At 36.0% G+C, this 18,709-nt stretch overlaps 2 protein-coding genes across 2 annotated transcripts; both read left to right on the forward strand.

Moving 5' to 3' along the window:
* The first annotated feature begins 959 nt into the window (after positions 1-959).
* On the forward strand, positions 960-3,046 carry LOC117996254 (heat shock 70 kDa protein 14). Its single transcript, XM_034984297.2, has one exon. The coding sequence runs from the start codon at positions 1,331-1,333 to the stop codon at positions 2,750-2,752; it is 1,422 nt and encodes a 473-aa protein (XP_034840188.1). The 5' UTR covers positions 960-1,330; the 3' UTR covers positions 2,753-3,046.
* Positions 3,047-3,742: 696 nt separating this feature from the next.
* LOC117996425 (uncharacterized) lies at positions 3,743-18,219 on the forward strand. Its single transcript, XM_034984484.2, has 6 exons — positions 3,743-3,863; positions 3,955-4,194; positions 5,321-5,423; positions 6,325-6,431; positions 15,641-15,766; positions 16,602-18,219. The coding sequence occupies exons 1-6, from the start codon at positions 3,816-3,818 to the stop codon at positions 17,163-17,165; spliced, it is 1,188 nt and encodes a 395-aa protein (XP_034840375.2). The 5' UTR covers positions 3,743-3,815; the 3' UTR covers positions 17,166-18,219.
* The last annotated feature ends 490 nt before the right edge of the window (positions 18,220-18,709 follow it).

Here is an 18,709-nt window from a genome sequence, read left to right on the forward strand (position 1 = left end):
TTAGTAACTTTATCTGTGCTCTCTTTTTAGTGCGAATGAGAAAGCAAACGTTCCTGCATCTACCTTTATTACTCTATCTACGTATAGATCTATAGATGTACTATAGCCTGTAAATCATACTATCATCGCTACGAAGTAGGTAGGTAGTAGGTACCTACTTAGAAATTCTTTGCATACCTACTATAAATAAAAGATGTCAAAGTTGACCCTACTTGGGTCTATGGTCTATCCGTATCTATGGCTCAGATCTCTCAGAAGAGAGAAGAGAGCTCAGAAGCCATTCTCTATCTACGGGTGAAGCATCAGATAATCTGTGATATTATGTACACGCATCGACATAGGAGGTAATAATCCTTATTGTACACGCCTTGGTACACGCTGATATACGCAAACACCGTCCACATGGACGCGCTTCGTGCCAAACAACATGTTTTACAGCAAGCATCGGCAAACACCACAGCATAACTATTTATACACAGTGTTTGGATATGGTGCTTACATCCAATCGGATTGAACGACTTAAGCGTTGGCAAGCATACGCAAACACCCATCCAGCTTGCCAGTGCTTGTTGTTTGCCACAAGCATGAAGCCGGAAGCGCGTCCACACGATTGATGTTTGCTATTTGTCGCAAGTGTGTCCACCATCATATTATGGTCCCACCAGACACGCTTGCGACAAACAGAGCAAACAACGAACACCCTGGTCTGTGCTGGCAAGCGTGTATATAGGTGTATGGGGTGTATGCGAATGCTTGCCAACCACTTGCCGACGCTTGGGAGCGCTTGTCAAACAATGTGTTTATAAAAGTATTCTGTGTTGTTTGCTTGGTTGTTTGCCAATGCATCTTGCTGACCACGTGCTGACCACTGCTGACAATATGTTGTTTGTCGCAAGAACAAACAAAGAGAACAAGGGCTTAGAATCTTCAAACAAGAACGAAGGGGACACACGACGGCAACGTTAGTTCCGATTTTCACCACTCGCCAAGACAGCCTTGTCGAGTTGTCGCACTGTTCGTTTGTTTTAACTACTTCACTCCTCATAGTAATTATATACTCTTTGACTCCTCAGTCCTCAGCAAAAGAAGTTGTAAGTACTACTACGTGTCCTCAGAGTTCAGACAAAGAATCAAATCCAAAATTCAAATCACATAAAATCCAGTTTGAGATTTCATTCATGTTATTTCGATTTTTTTAACTTGAAAAAGTACCTATCCTGTGGATTTATGTTTTTATTAAAATACTTGTGAGACAAATGTTTAATGTATATTGAGAAAAAGAAATATATCGAATTGTAAAATATTATTACCGCTCCATAACCTATACAGAATGGCGACAGCATACGGAATACATTTAGGTAATAGTTCTGGTAGTTTAGCAGTATTTGCTAATGGTGCCGCGTCGGTTTTAGCTAATGATGCAGGAGACAGAGTTACACCAGCTATTGTCGCTTTAAACGGTGTCGAATGGGAGATTGGTCTTCCAGCGAAGTCTGGTCAAGCTTCTTCAAAGTCCATAATAAAACACAACAAACGTCTTATGAATAATGACTTCAGTGAAGATGATTTGAGTTACGTCGAGAGTTCTTCCTCATGTCGAGTGCAAAATGATGATAAGTTAGTCTACGAGTTTGAGACATCCGAAACCAAGCTCTATTCTAATCCTGATAATATAGCAACAAAGATATATGCAAAACTATACACCATTGCAAGTCATTCTGTACAAAATGAAGGAGATTTAAAACTGGTGTTAGCTGCACCACTCAACTGGTCCAGTGCGAGCAGAGAAAGATTAGTGAAATGTGCGGAATTAGCGGGATTTGATGTTCTGCAAGTCATCAGTGAGCCAGCAGCTGCATTGTTAGCATACAACATTGAAGATTTGTGTGAGGATGTTAATGTTCTTGTTTATAGACTTGGAGGTTCAACATGTGCTGCATCTGTGGTCAAAGTATCTAGTGGGTTTATGTCAGTTGAGAAAAATATTTTTAAAGCTGATCTCGGTGGGCAATGTCTTACCAAAGACCTGGCTGACTATATCGCTCAGGAGTTCAGACAGAAATGGAAGCTAGATCCACATGAAAGCCGTAGAGCTATGTCTAAATTGCTGCACCATGCTGATAACTGTAAACATGTGCTGTCAACACTAAATTCTGCTCATGTTTTTATTGAGTCGCTTGTAGATGGTGTCGATTGGAGTCAGAATGTGACTCGAGCGAGGTTCGAAAATATTATATCTTCAAAGATCTCACCATACATAGAGCCAGCTAAAAAAGTAATAGAGAGTTTTGATGGAAAAATAACTAAAATTGTTCTTTGTGGAGGCAGTATGAAAATACCTAAATTACAGTCCGCTATAGCGAGCTTGTTGCCAGAAGCTGAAGTGCTTTCTGGCATTAATCCTGATGAAGTTATTGCCGTTGGCTGCGCTAAACAAGCAGGAATGATATTAGATTTGCCAGAATTATCCCTAACTGATACAAGTACTGAAATAGAATTCCTGGGAAAGGATATTTACTTGAAATATTTGGACCAGACAGTTAAATTGTTTAAAGAAGGAACACCTCCATTTGCACAAAATGTATGTAATATTGAGGTAGAAAAAGATGCCAAAGATGTCAGTTTCACCTTGCATGATAATCCTGAGAATGGGAAGTTCGCAGAAGAAGTTTTCAACGTGGAGAGCTTAAGCAAACCCTTTAAATTAAAAGCCACACTACAGCCAGCAAACATTTTATTGCAAGTTGAATAATTATGTAAATTAACTAAAAATTGTATTTAATTTTTCTATTTATGCTAGTTTTTCTTACAAATGCCTTTTATCTATTGCTATTTTACTATAAATTACTTATATCTATATTTCGATGATTATAAATTATGCCTTTGGATAGAGTTTTGTGGTTATCTTATCTACAGATCTACAAAGTTGGCTAAGGCATTTTCAACTTCTTGTAGGAAATTGTCCAAAGAGAATAAATTTTGTAGGACAAAATCAATAATTGATTTTTTTTAAATATATTGAATCTGAATATACTTATTTCTAGTTCACTTTAATATTATTGCAGACACAGTTTCCCTTTCTAAGGTTCCATACCTGATGAGGGCCAACAGGACCCTACCACTAAGCTTGTAGTAAATATATTCTGTGTTACTAAGCCTCTGCTATCCGTCCGTCCCTCTGTCTGACATTGGGTTGTCTCATGAACCGTAAAAGGTAGAGTTGAAATTATCGCACATGTGTATATGCTCACGTAGTGATTATAATATTATTATACTCTGGCTATAACAATCTTAGATGAATGATTACCTGTACTATCTCTATGATAACAATAAATAAATAAAAATTGAAAAGAAAGAAAATTAAAGCGCCATCTATTGACAACTATCTGTTGCTAATTGAAGACAAGAAAGGTTCGAGTCGCAAAAGTTTCAACTCATCATCCCTAGATGTATAAACCAGTATCTTGCTATTAGATGACGCTATACTTTGTGGGTTAATTTCCCTTCAAAAGTAATATTTCTTGTACGATAGTACGGAACGGAAGTAAAGTGCGTGCGAGTTTGACTCGCACCTTTAGTTTGAACGCGATTTACTAGCACCCAAAAAAACCCCTCGGCCGCTATTAAACCAATGTTACCCGTCTCTACCGTACTTATATTTTTAAAAGGCTTGTCTACATTTAAAAAGAAGAAATTGTCTATAGCAGGCTGTAGGCGGGAAATTTGGTCATTGAAAAGTAAGGTTTGATCGAATCGGATCGAATAGTTCTGTTTTTTATATTTATTATTACTAAGATAGAAAAAATAATTTTGCTATGGACCGAATACAAAATATGGTACAAAGTTTGGCAAAGTGCAAAGTTGTATGTATAGTTTGCCTACTTGTTTGTAAATTTTTCGTAGTATTTTTCAAGAAATTCATATTTAGTTTACTCAATTATTATTTTTATCAAGGATTTTGTAACCGCAAAGGAGGAGTGCAATAAATTCAAAGAGTTAAGTTTAAAATTAGAACTGGAATTAAAAGAAACGCGCGAACTTGAGAAGTCCCATCGTTATCGTTTGCAATCTTCGCTTGAAATGATTGGAAATCTCCAGAACACAGTGTCACATTTGGTTTACCTCAAAAGAGATATCAAAAAATTAAGAGATGAGATAGTTACAAAAGATTTAACTATAACATCAATGGAAAAGGTTTGTATTACATTGTTTTTTTTTCTTTTTATATAGGTACTTTATTGCACACAACAACAACACAAATAAACATAGTAAAAACATACAAGGATCTTAATCTAATAGCCGTAGCATGCAAAGGCGGCCTTTATCGCTAAAGCGATCTCTTCCAGGCAACCTTTGACGAAAGGAATCACGAAAGTACGGGTTGGTGCGGCAGCCGAAAATGGCGTCCTAGGTATCTTATATTTTTATGTAGGTGCCTAAGTATTTACCGTCTGAGTTAATAAAATTAACGCTATTGGCTGCGGCCTCATTTGAAGTTTTACCTCGTACCCTCGTAGATCAATAAAGATGGATACGCGATAAACTAAAAGAGATTTGGCAGCAAACATGCTGTATCGGTCCGTACGTCTACATAGACATAACAATAAATTCATAGCATAGAGTACCTACCTACCTAGTTACCTACTTCTACTTACCTACCTACTATTTTTTAATGGGGTATTTATAGGCAATAGAAATATATGACCTGAACTTACAGGTAGGTATGCCCGACTTGATGTTGCCGATCCTGTTGCTGAAGCCCCTTGATTACTTACTTCGCGCCAGGCCGAGATGACAATCCTATTCTCTAATATAGTGACAATCAGGATATAAGGCGGGGGGACGCTCCCCACACACTCACACGTCTCCCGCGCTATCCCGCGCCGGGTAAGCGAAGGGGGTGTGCGGGGCGTCCCCACATCGATTGCCATCTCAGGCTATAATCGCCATCTAGGCGCTGATAGCAGCAGTGAGCGTAGTCGAAATTAAAGCGTGTGATGTGACATCTGTCAATATACTTAGTATCAATTTTAATTCCAGGTAGGTACACTCAGTGGGGTGCTTCGAATCGGCTCAAAAATACTGTAATTTTGCGTACAGATACTTGTATATATACATATTATGTGTAGGTACATGTCCATATCGGTGATTCGGTGACTTCCTACCTAATCTAAAAAAAATATTTCTTATTTTTTCAATCTGACCCAAGTCCCAACTGGGAGTTGAACCTGAACTACAATACATTGGGGTAGACTGTTAAAATGATATTCGAAGATATACTCGTAGAAGGCCAGAATCCATTTATTTGTTATGTTTAAAGGACAAAGAAAACATTCAACAAACATGCAACCAGAGCATCGCAGACTTGCGCAAAGAGCACGAGCGCCATATCGAGGAACTAACATCTATCAATGATAAAAAACGTAAGTCATATACCACAGAATCCATACTAATATTATAAATGCGAAACTGTCTGTCTGTCTGCTAGGCTTTCACGGCCCATCCGTTCAACCGATTTTGACGAAATTTGGTACATCGATAGATTACTTCCCGGGGAAGGACATAGGCTACTTTTTATCCCGCAAAATCAGAGTTCCCACGGGATTTTTAAAAACCTAAATCCACGCAGACGAAGTCGCGGGCATGATCTAGTTAGTACTTAATAGTTTACTTGTACAGAAGGCACATTCTGTAAGGACGTTTAAATAAATAGTGACTCTTCGTACGACGCAATAAAGTGCAATTCAGCTCGCAAAGCACTACGTCTAAAGTTCAACAAACGCCTCTCTGTCTATTGCGTAAACTTTTATCTCTTATAATATCTCCCTCTTTCTTATGAGGTCGAACTAGTAGATGGGAAGACACTGGCCGCTGGCGGCTCGCACAGTTGGCATGATGTAAAAAGAACTCTGACCTTGAACTTGCGCAGTGGGTTGGTCACGTGACCCGAGATATACTTATTCGTGGCGGCTCATGATCCCCTTAGGGTTTCGTTAACCCCTTACGTTTGCGTTACGATACTTTTTCAACATTCATGATGCGATATGATAATAATAAATCTTTATTTGTTCCAACTACAACTTTCCAACTACTAAACTTTTAACTTTTCCTTACAACTAAAATTACCCTCGACCCCCAAACTAGGTTAACCCGTGTCATGGGGGTCAGTCTCTTCCCAGATGTGCAATGACAATGATTATCATTTTTACTTTAGTGTGTATGAGCGCGCGCGTGTTTCGGTGTATGGGTTTGTGTATGTGTGTGTGTGTGTGCGTGTGTGTATATACCTAGTAGGTATTTGCTTAATTTATTTTCTGCTCTCAGTCCAGCAGATTCAGTATGACTCCGATACCAAGATTGCCCAATTTACTTGCGTCATCGAAGAACTGCGAGGCAAAATAAAAGATTTGGAGATGAAGCATAAAGAGAAGGTAGGTATTGTATCTAATGGAATAAAATTCCGAATATCTATTATAAACAACTTAACCTCCAATCCGGGTTTATTAGTCTTGGGATGACCCTAATATGAATCAAACGCAGTTCCGATGTCCACAGTCTTATATTCAGGTACACTTGTAACATCCACTTAGTTTATATCTAGCTTAATTAATCACCTAGTACTTATATCTCGCTTAATTACTTTTATCTCGTCCATCTTTTTCTCTCGCTGCGTCCGTCCGACGCCGCTACCACTGTCACACCTCCACTCACGGGTGACAGATGGCAGGTTTTCTGTGTTGCCTACAGTCGTCCATCCTGCTCCAGATATGTCCTCATATCTGACCACTCGGCCTTCCAACCGAGGGTAATGCCCTCATACCCATAACTCAATAGGAGCAACATAGAATACCTTAACAGTCCTATATTATAATTAATATGATTAGTATAATAATTCCTCTAACAGATCAAAGCTAACATTGTTAGATTTAACAAGTGCACAAAACAAGTGCCAATGAGACCTACAAAATACTGGTATCAATAATCATTATGTACATTGCAATCAACATCTTTAAGTCTAATTCTTATAAATACACAACAAATCACACTGAGATAAGTAAATAGTAAATACTATAAGTCATTCTGATTTAAGCTTGATATTAAGAAAATTGTATGATCTAGTTATTGTTAGTGATATACGTATACAACCAATTCACAATAGTATAATCAAATATTGAAATCAACACAATTTATGTTAATACTTAATACAAGGAAATTATAGTGAAATCAATAATTTTATTTTTAAATATTATTATGAACTACATATTCTTCAAGTTTGTATTTGTATTTAGTAATACGTGAATAAATATTTGCATGGCAAATGTGGCAATACTAATTATGAGAATTATAAAACATCTTTGGTAATTTGCATTTAAAGCGAATAAAATATAATCAACCTTAAACAAAACAACAACGAGGAAAGAAAAGAAGGATAGTGAATTATCACCAACTTGAATTCTGAGTGCTAAGTACTCTATGATTTTAAACAATGTCACTATCAGTTTTCAATTAAAGTAAGTTTGTTTGCCCTTTCCTTCTTACCACTGTAATGACATGAATTCTAATCCTACATAATGCTCTAATGCAACACAAATTACAATATTTTCACTAGTATATACATTTTAAGAGATATGGTAAGAGTTGTTGGATCCCATTGACCATTACTAACACTTTATACAAAATTAATCACAAAGTTTTACAATATACTAATGAACCTAACTACTTCTGTAGACTTCATAATTTCTTTAAACTTAAAAATAAATTAAAAGAATATCTTATAATCCAATGTTCTCATACAATTGATGAATATTTGATATGAGTTGACCTTGATTATAATGTCTTTGTAGTGTTTCATGCATTACCAATTTGACTATCGTGAATTGACATTTAATTATTCTCAAGTGGTACCTACTGATTGACACCGTTGAAAAATATATATATATATATATATATATATATATATATTACAATATAAGTATGTAACGTAAAACAAATAATAAGAAAACAATATGCCAATCTTTAATTGCATATATGTAGTATTATACTAAGCAATATCGGTAAGTATATGAATAATGATTGTAAAATAATTTTGCAGACCAGAAAGGCAGAGATGTCGGCACAGATATTATGTGACCATATTTTGTACTCTACTTGAATAACAATAAAAGATAATTACCTATCAAATTGAGTTATTGAATATTGAACCTATGTCTACGAAGTCAAGATAAATAATATGGTTAAATGTAGTTGTTATTATTAATAAGTACTAAGATCGAAACAAACCACAATGTATTCTAAGGAGACCCCAATAATCATATTATTCCAGAAATTTAAAGAAACATGAATCCACTAATTGATAATGATACACACAGTACAGATCACTATGAGATCTACAATGTGTAAAATGTAATCCTATATTTTCAAATAACTGAGACGACTGCCTCTGACTGTATCTCGATTGTAGCACAACAAATACTATTATTAATATAACAAAATAAGTCACAATGATGTTAGCCAAGGTATTATTGTATTATTATAAACTCGTTACCTGTGATGCCCCATATCATCCTTGCACTAGGGGCAGATGCATGCATAACTGTGTCTACCATAAGCCCCGTAAGTGCGATAGAGAGCGCAACAGACGGCGTTTTGTTGCCCCATTTTATTGTCTCGCAAGCAACGAGTCCTTCATGGCACTATAGACTTAATTGATGTAACATACAATAAAATCTGATTTCTGGAAACTTCCATTCTTGTACATTCTTGAGCGCGTAAGGACGAACGATGCCAGAGACCCTCGTCCTCTTATGATAATATGGTTAACTTGAACACGGTGATTGAGGACAAACAGCACCAAACGCTGCACCAACCCAGCGTCATGCTGAGCCGTGAATTGCCGCATCGGTCACCGTTGCTTGTCTCGTGTCAGTGTGTAACAAATGAATGACAAAGATGTAGGAAATTATTTCGTGATACATTGGTGTACTTATACGCTTTAATAACATATCAGCGATCCATACATTAATACCTAGCGAGTGAAGTAAGCAAGCCTTCGTGCGCGAACTGCTTATATAGTCTATTGGAATAGATGTTACTTGAAATAGTATTTAAGAATTTGCTCTTTACTGTGCTGTTTCCACCAAACATCAACGTAATACAATGAGTGACTGCGAAGATGTACATTAACATGAACCGATATTTAGCATTTACAATCAGCATGTCATTTTAGATCTACTTTAAAGGGTCTATACAACTTCTAGCTACTACGTACCGAATTCAGCAAGACATAATTAATATATCATTACGGAATACGTCAATTATAAGAACTTTAATTTGAATTTAAGTAACCCTTGAACATTAGTGAGTATCTGCTAGAACAGGTAAAGTGATTTCCAACCATGATATCTACTTCTGTACCTCTATTCTGTAGATAAATCTATTATTATTAATAAAAAGGATACACCCTTTCCACTTGCCGACCCCGAATTAGTCTGCTTGTTTTCCATCAAATTAACTAGACTCCCTCTTGTCACCATCGCGACCCGATCAGTTGCTGAAGTTCATACTGAAGATCACCGTCCACTCGCATCGGGATTATCGAATCAGGTTTTACCAGACTATTATTGTTCGTCATTTTTCAGACGCTTCGTCAGCCGTTTTCCAATTCGTTTGTTGGTTCTTACTAGGACCAGCTTTTGTCACCGGAATACGATCCATTGTTTACGTCAGTATTGCCACCTTCCATTTGTCATTCTTGATTCCTTATTCTTAGGTCTATATTATAGTCAATGCTGCCCTCCTTTGGCACGATTGCTACAAAATCAAAAATTTCCACTTGCTGTATGTCACAATTGGGACATGAATTAAATTTTCCAATAACAATATGTCTCATTTGGAACATATAAAATAGACAACCTTTGACACAATTGGGACAAGTTATATTACATAAACTATTCTCAGTAATTACCGCTTATCACACCAGGAATAAGTCCATACATAAGTCGGTATTCTTTTCTCCCATTTGCCACTTGGTTCATCATAAAATATTCTCAGGAATCACCGCTTATCACACGAGGAATAAGTCCATACATAAGTCGGTATTCGTTTCCCCTATTTGCTTGTTGGCTTATCATAAACTATTCTCAAGAATCACCGCTTATCTCACCAGGAATAAGTCCATACATAAGTCGGTATTCTTTTCTCTCATTTGCCGGTTGGTTCATCATAAAATATTCTCAGGAATCACCGCTTATCACACCAGGAATAAATCCATACATAAGTCGGTATTCTTTTCAACTATTCTCAGGAATCACCGCTTATCGCACCAGGAATAAGTCCATACATAAGTCGGTATTCGTTTCCCTTATTTGCTTGTTAGGTTATCATAAAATACTCTCAAGAATCGCCGCTTATCACACCAGGAATAAGTCCATACATAAGTCGGTATTCTTCTCTCTTATTTGCTCGTTAGGTTATCATAAAATACTCTCAAGAATCACCGCTTATCACACCAGGAATAAATCCATACATAAGTCGGTATTCTTTTCAACTATTCTCAGGAATCACCGCTTATCGCACCAGGAATAAGTCCATACATAAGTCGGTATTCGTTTCCCTTATTTGCTTGTTAGGTTATCATAAAATACTCTCAAGAATCACCGCTTATCACACCAGGAATAAGTCCATACATAAGTCGGTATTCTTCTCTCTTATTTGCTCGTTAGGTTATCATAAAATACTCTCAAGAATCACCGCTTATCACACTAGGAATAAGTCCATACATAAGTCGGTATTCTTTTCAGATATTCTCAGGAATCACCGCTTATCGCACCAGGAGTAAGTCCATACATAAGTCGGTATTCGTTTCTAATATTCTCAGGGATCACCGCTTATCGCACCAGGACTAAGTCCATACATAAGTCGGTATCCTTTTCTCTTATTCACTGGTTGTCAGTTCGTTTAGAGTCTAAAAATAATAATCACATTCATAACAATGACACGTTATATCATAACAATATTAAACACCATTTTTTTTATTAGCTTCCCCAAGACAGCCACCAGAAGCGATTATTTGTGTACAGTCAATAGAATGAATATTATAGTGTCAACGTTTATGGCAAACCCGCTAAGTGTTTGCTCCCTTAATATCTCATTTGATTAATCTTCTTCTTAATTTGCTTTATGGCTTTCAGTAATTTGATTAATGATTTGAAAGACTAGTTATCGAGACTATTGATTTCAACACTCAAATCGATATTCTCAACTATTTGTGGAGTATCTACAGTAGTAAACATCTTTAGTTCACCGTGGGCTCTACCGCGGTTGTTTGACAGCTACAATGTCACGATCGCAATCATCTCTGATTGGTTAATGCTCGCTCACTATTGGCCACAATGCATTGTTGCAACAAGAATCGCACAAATTCAGCCAATCAGAACAATAATGATTGATGCAGGTTTTAGACAATCGCCCTACGTGTAATGTCTGCAGGTGATAATAATTGTGCAACTCGTTTGAAATTTTAATATAATTTAAGGGCACACACACAAGAGACAAATCCGTCTTTTGTTTATAATAATTATATTAATAATTTATTTATTTAGTAAAAATATGCATCTCATAAGCTCCTTTTTCCAAAGTCAAATAGCTAGTCAAAATTTGGGCAGTAAAGGTAGGGAATCCGTTTCTCCACTATTTATCCGATGGGGCTTGCAAGGTTAAGATTTACACTTCTCTGTATACTGACAATTTCATTTCTTATTTCAGATCTAAACCTAAGTCAGAGATCGAATTATTCGTGCATTATTTATACCCGAGAAACAACGATATGATAAAATTATGTGTTAGTAGGCTATATAAAGAAATACAACAATCCAGACCCTGTTATACATAACATTGCCACAGTCATTGCCGCTTCATTTAATAACACCTTCGTAACTCTCTTTTGTTATTAGAGACACATGTTTTAAAGTTTCCTTTACTCGTACATAAAAATTGAACTTCGTAACTTAGTATTTCTTTCTAATTTCTATTATTACAGCAGATAGTATCATCTATTAAGTTGGTAAGCCAATCCAATAATAACAACAGTAAATATGATGTACTTGGTAGTTAACCTGTTGTTCAGTGTGTGTTTTTCCGAGGTAGTAAGTACCTAAAGGCTTTGATTTATGAAAGCAGATTGTACAACAAGGGCACCAAACAAGCCACTTGAGCCGAGTTATAAACACTGATTTTCACTTCGATTGCGAGGAAATGTAACAATATAATATTACTATAAGTACATATCTATAGATTGACCGAAAAGAGTAGGGATTAAATGAGGGTGCTGTAATGAGTTTGTAGGTAGGTATAGGTCGCAACCTCAATACAAGTGCAAAAGTTCACTGGCACCATAGAAATTACATAAATTCTTTCTCATCCATATGTCATTCAGAGAGACTGTTGTTTACCTCTAAATACCTTGTGTATAACAGCATGAAACGCACTTTAGTCCTCTTATAGCCTGCGTAAAATAGAACCTTACGAGCATGAGAAGTGGAAACGTGTTTTTATTTTATTATTATTTTTATTTTCCAAATTCTAAAAATCACGAATGCATGTCATCTATTAGTATAAGAGGATGTCAGCTACTAGTGACTTTATATGAATGTGATAGCTCACATAATTTTACCTTTTTTAATTATAAAACTCTAAGAACATTTGAAAGAACCACTGTTATGCTGATAAATAAATATTTTAATTCAAGTCCATTTATTTATTTTCATCTGATCTGATCAGTTAAATTCACTTTAGGTTAATATAATAATGATTCAATTCATTTTCCTTTCATAACCTCACCTCTCCTTAAATGGTGGTTGCAGCAAATGTAATTTATAATTTCCACAAGGGTGAGCAAACGGAACAAAAGTACATACTAGCACTTAATATAAATTTTATTGGTATAAGAATCAAATAAAATTCCAACATCCACATGGCTACTTTCGTGAGCATGAGTGTTGTATGTCTTTCTGTTTCTGGTATGTACATAGTTAGATTAATTCAAACCTGATATTTCATACCCTATACTTACTAGGTATTCAAAGTAATCTAATAACTCTAATTTGGTCGAATAAGTAAACCTACAGATTCAAAATAGGTTCAATGTTACCTACTTTATCTAGTGGACCAATTAATTATTTATTAGCTGATCCACCCCAGGTCTAATTTTCCAAAATCTTTTCTTTATGTCCAGTAGTAGCTTAGTAGAGAACTCAAATCATATTTGATTATGCAGGGCCTGCGGGTTGATCTATGTCTGTCAGTACATAATACAGACTATTCAGTCGGTAGATAGGTATTCAATGGGTGCATCTGGCAATCGACTCTATTAGTCTCCCTATCACTGTCTATCATTCTCACAACCATACCATGCCTACCATAGACCCAAATCCAAAAATCTTACATTAAATGGTAGGTAATGAAAACACATGCACCTGACACATATTTCAGGCATTCTATCCTTAAATTGTACTAAAATATTACTATGTGTATAGTTAAGTATGTAATTATTTAATTAAAGAAGAATAACTACTCATATTGAGACTATTCAATTCAAAGTTTTAAGACTTTATTTTAGTTACTAGGTAAACTAGATTTGCCTCAATTAACCATAGTAGTATTCAGATGTTTCTTACCTTCTTATTACTGTATTACATAACAATACCTTGAGGTTACAGCCTCCATCATAATGAGGCAGGCCGGGATGGCTTTTTTTTCTTTTGTATCATTACAACAGGCCTCACACCAAGAGTTACTGTGTTCTTATCCGATCCATGCAGGTACATGACTGCTTCCAATCACAACTTGAAGGTTATGTGCACTTCTCCACCACAGATGCAGGCCAAAACCACTTGTTCATCTCACATTCGTCGACCTCATCGTCAAGTCGGGGTCACAGGGTCGTGGACATCATCAGAAAAGTTGTCAAAACATGAAAAAAATGGTAACAGTTGAATAATCTCGGAAATATTTCATTTAAGTGACACCAGTATCAAGTACATACCTACTTGATTATATCAGACCCCTGTATATAACCCAAATTTTGCACTAAAACCATTGATTGACCCATTGATGTAGATATGACCGTTGTTATTGTAAGATTATTATTTCTATTTTTAACTAAAGCACATGTACATATTTCTTTTTTTAAAATGATTGTTGAATGATTTAAATTAAGACTTGAATAAAATTATATTGTTAACATTACTTCCTAGATAGATAAAGTTAAGTAGATATTCATTCTAAATTTTCACATTTTATTATGCTATGATAATGTACTATAGGTAATAATTTGCACACTCAGTTATTGGTTGAATGTGTTAGATCAAAACAGATTTAAGACCAAATTGTACCACATTCTAGCAAATAAACTCTATTTTTTATATTTCTACACTAGCTCATGTATCAAGTACTTACCTACATAATAATCTAATTGTTTTCTTGATTCTACTTTAATATAGGTAGGTGCCTATTTGGTTTAAAGTATTTCATATCACTTATTACCTTATTTCGATTTTAAAATACAAGGTGTTAGTACTACGGTGCGTTGCATCCAGTCTTGAAATTAATACTAATACTACTTATAACTTCATAGATCAAATCTTGGGCTAGGTATGTCCCTACATAATAATCCATTAAAGCGGTCAGAACAAAACTATAATCCCTTACTTTGAACTCTCAAATAAGTCATAATGCTGATATCTACTTACTATTAATAATTATAGCCTTCACTTACTCTGTTCTAAAAGTATCAATTGGTAATATTGTAACTTATCAAATACCTACTTAGGTATTTTGATGCAGTAATCTAACATTAGGCACTCTTAATATTCACCCATGCTTTAATGAACATCCACTGTAAGAAGGTAAGTACACAGATTCACCGCTTTCAATACAACCAATGGATGCATTGGACCCATCGACCTACGTACTTCTGCTTGTTCCAGACAGTGCAAGGTGCTTTCCTCAAACCAATCTCTTGAGTAGTTGCGTTGGAGACAAGTCCTCCAACTCGACACAGGTCTACTCAAGTACTCCCAAAGTAATAGTGTAGCACCATTGCAGTTTGTATATATTTCATATTCACTTTGTTATTCGTTCAGGTAGGTTTCTTCATATAATTTCCGATATAAGTACCTAATAAATATGTTGCTATGCGTCTTGTACAGGCACTTTTAACATCTTCCAGGATAGACCCGCATTTTTGGGCATGAATCACATCCAATCTTCTGATATAAACAACTTAACCTCCAATCCGGGTTTATTAGTCTTGGGATGACCCTAATATGAATCAAACGCAGTTCCGATGTCCACAGTCTTATATTCAGGTACACTTGTAACATCCACTTAGTTTATATCTAGCTTAATTAATCACCTAGTACTTATATCTCGCTTAATTACTTTTATCTCGTCCATCTTTTTCTCTCGCTGCGTCCGTCCGACGCCGCTACCACTGTCACACCTCCACTCACGGGTGACAGATGGCAGGTTTTCTGTGTTGCCTACACTATATTTATTTTATATCTGCAACCAAAATTTCAATTTAATCACGGCCATCAAATCTAGACGTACTTACTTACATAATCTCTATCTTGTTCCAAAGATGAACGTTGTGGTGTTAGAATACGAAGAGAAGATACAGAGGAATGCTGTAGAGGTCACGCAACTTCAGGAACAGCTCAGGATGCAAGCAGCGAAAACTGACGCCAATATTGACGCATATCGTAAGGTGAGTTACATCAGTTAGGCCCAAAAACGTACTTATGGTGGTGTTAGAATATAAAGAGAAGTGGCTACGAAAACTGACGCCAATATTGAGGATGAAGGAAAATCCTGTGTCCTTACTTAAAATATACCTAGGTAGTAGTTGTATGCACCTGCCAGTGTAGGTGAAGCCTCGCTAGTGTACCTACGTGCTTTTTCAAAATTTCGTTCTAAGCTAGGTAACCGTCTTGAAGTGTGACATGGCATAATATGAAATAGTGGTGAAGTGAAATCGTTAAAAATTTGAGATAGGACATGTTTCCAGTTGATATTTGTAATTGTAATGCGCTCGAAAGTACAAAAAATTGTAAAACAAATGCGCTGCCGTACACTTACGTTTCTTTATGCAAACAGTCGGGTCAGTGACCGCTACACTTCGTTGATATTACCTATTAGACTAATAAAATTAATTAGTTGATAAAATCAAGATTCGATTATCTATCATGTTCTAGGCCGAAGGCAGGAATTCATTTCGGGGGTAAAAAACATGAAAATCAAGGTTAATTTTTTTAACGAACCCTTGAGAAAATGTAAGTAGTAATATTTGGCCCGACTTGACGGGGTTCCTGGCCTCTAAAACTTTTGTTTCAGAAAAAGTGGTTTAAATTTCAAATAAGAAAACTATGGTGAGATTAAAGCTAAATAGAAAGCACGAGCGTAGGGAACACAAACTTTTTTGTCATTTTTTTCAGAAAAGATTTTGGTACCTAAAGTCAAGAATGAGTGTAGGTTTTTATACCCTAAAAGGAGCTACTGTCATCAATTAAAATCTAATTATAATTCTTATATCTCTGATATAGAAACTCGAAGACTTAGAAGAGAAGCTGAAACAGAATCAATTCAAGGAGTATTTGGCGCAAAGCAACTATCCGTTGCATAGTTCGCACTCTCACTTAGAAAAAAGGGTAGAACGACCGTATTCCGGCCAAAGGGATTACACGGATGCGACTGATTTTAATTCCATCCCAGTTTATCCTAGTCCAAAGCCCATGAACCAAGCATCAAACAGGAATTTTAACACACCGACGCTAGAAGTCATGCACCATGATAGCCATGATAGCCAGGATGCAACTAATTATAATTCTAACCCAGTTTACTCCAATCCAAAACCCATAAGGAACCAAATACCAAGCAGGAATTTCAGCACCTCGAAGCTACAAATCATGCAGCATAATATCAACAATGCAACTAATTATAATTCTATCCCAATACAACCAAACAGGAATTCCAAGACCCCGACGCCGTTACAAGTCATGCACCATGATAACACAGAGACACAGAATTCATCTAGAAACGAGAAACAAGGACTTTTCAAGATAACTAAGAAGAGAAAACTTTATAATGAGAAGGACTTTCTAAATTAGTTATTACTTACATTACCTTTTACAAACGTGTGAAACTCGTATATTTAAGTTTTTGTTCAGTTCTGTTCATCCCAATTCAAAATCCATAATGAACCAAACACCAAATTGTAATTTTAACACCCCGGTGGTAGAGTCATGCACCTTGATAGCCAGGATGCAAGTAATTTTAATTCCCCAGTTCACTCCAATCCAAAACCCATAAAGAACCATACATCAAACCGAAATCTTAACACCCCGAAGCTACAAGTCATGCAGCATGATAGCAAGAATGCTACAAATTTTAATTATGACCCAGTTTACCCCAATCCAAACCCCATAACGTAGCAAACATCAAACTGGAATTCAAAATCCAAAACCTATAATGAACCAAACGTCAAACAAGAATTCTAACACCCCGAAGCTAAAAGTCACGCACCATGATAGCCAGGATGCAACTAATTTTTTATTTTCCAATTCACTCGGCACCCCAATCCCAAACCCATAACGAACCAAACATCAAACAGGAATTCTAACACCCCGAAACTAAAAGTCATGCACCATGATAGCCAGGATGCAACAAATTTTTCATTCTCCAATTCACCCGGCACCAATCCAAAACCCATAACGAACCAAATACCTAACAGGAATTTTATCACCCCAAAGCTACAAGTCATGCAGCATGATACCAACAATGCAACTAATTATAGTTCTATCCCAATACAACCCATAACGTCACGAACCAAACGCTAAACAGGAATTTCAAGACCCCGACGTCGCTACACTACAAGTAATGCAACATAAATAGCATAACACAGAATGTATCTAGAAACGAGAAACAAGGACTTTTCAAGATAACTATAAGGAGAGAAAAATTTTATACTCAACGTCAAATATTTTCTAAATTACCTTCACTTTTATCAACGCGAGGTCTTGTGTGAAACTCGGGTATCTAAGATGTTTGTTTAATTGAGCGATTAATGTTACATTTTAAAATAAAATGCACGTTCCGAGACATCTTGGCAATGTTTTCATTTCCTGCACTTTCACTTGTTTCTTCTTCATTGTTTCGTATCTACATATTAATTACATTGTTAAATAGTAGTTAAATTAGAACAAAAAACGTTTTGCGACATTGTATTCGCTAGTCGTATTCACAAAACGTTTCCATGTCCAAGAACGTATTGCTCTTAGTTTTTACCCGACTACGACAAATTCAAAAGGAAGGGTTTTGATTTTGGAGTGAGGTGTTAATTGATTCGTTGTCATGGTCCGAGTTACATTTTATACCAACAAAATCGATCTGACGGATGATACTTATATCCAAAAAAGTGGGGGTCTTTAAATTTTTTTTGCTATTGTATCGAGTGGGATGTTAAATGAAAGAGAGAAAAATACTGAGTTCATAAATATAAATATATTAAAATATACCAAGCGATCGAAACCCAATTTTAGTATAATATTTCAGCGTTTAATCGTAGTCGGGTTTTAGTTTTCAACTTTTTACGTACGACTGAGTCTACATGTAAATAGCCCGGAACAGAATGTTACAGGTAGGTATATCCATA

This window comes from Maniola hyperantus, chromosome 3 (genome assembly GCF_902806685.2).
Source record: "Maniola hyperantus chromosome 3, iAphHyp1.2, whole genome shotgun sequence".
In the NCBI taxonomy this organism is placed as follows: domain Eukaryota; kingdom Metazoa; phylum Arthropoda; class Insecta; order Lepidoptera; family Nymphalidae; genus Maniola; species Maniola hyperantus.

Excerpts from the sequence above, each read along its gene's own strand:
- LOC117996254 (XM_034984297.2), top strand. The coding sequence starts at position 1,331 with ATGGCGACAGCATACGGAATACATTTAGGTAATAGTTCTGGTAGTTTA.
- LOC117996425 (XM_034984484.2), top strand. The coding sequence starts at position 3,816 with ATGGACCGAATACAAAATATGGTACAAAGTTTGGCAAAGTGCAAAGTT. Across the intron at positions 4,195-5,320 it reads CTATAACATCAATGGAAAAG|GACAAAGAAAACATTCAACA; the intron begins GTTTGTATTACA and ends TTATGTTTAAAG. Across the intron at positions 15,767-16,601 it reads ATATTGACGCATATCGTAAG|AAACTCGAAGACTTAGAAGA; the intron begins GTGAGTTACATC and ends TCTCTGATATAG.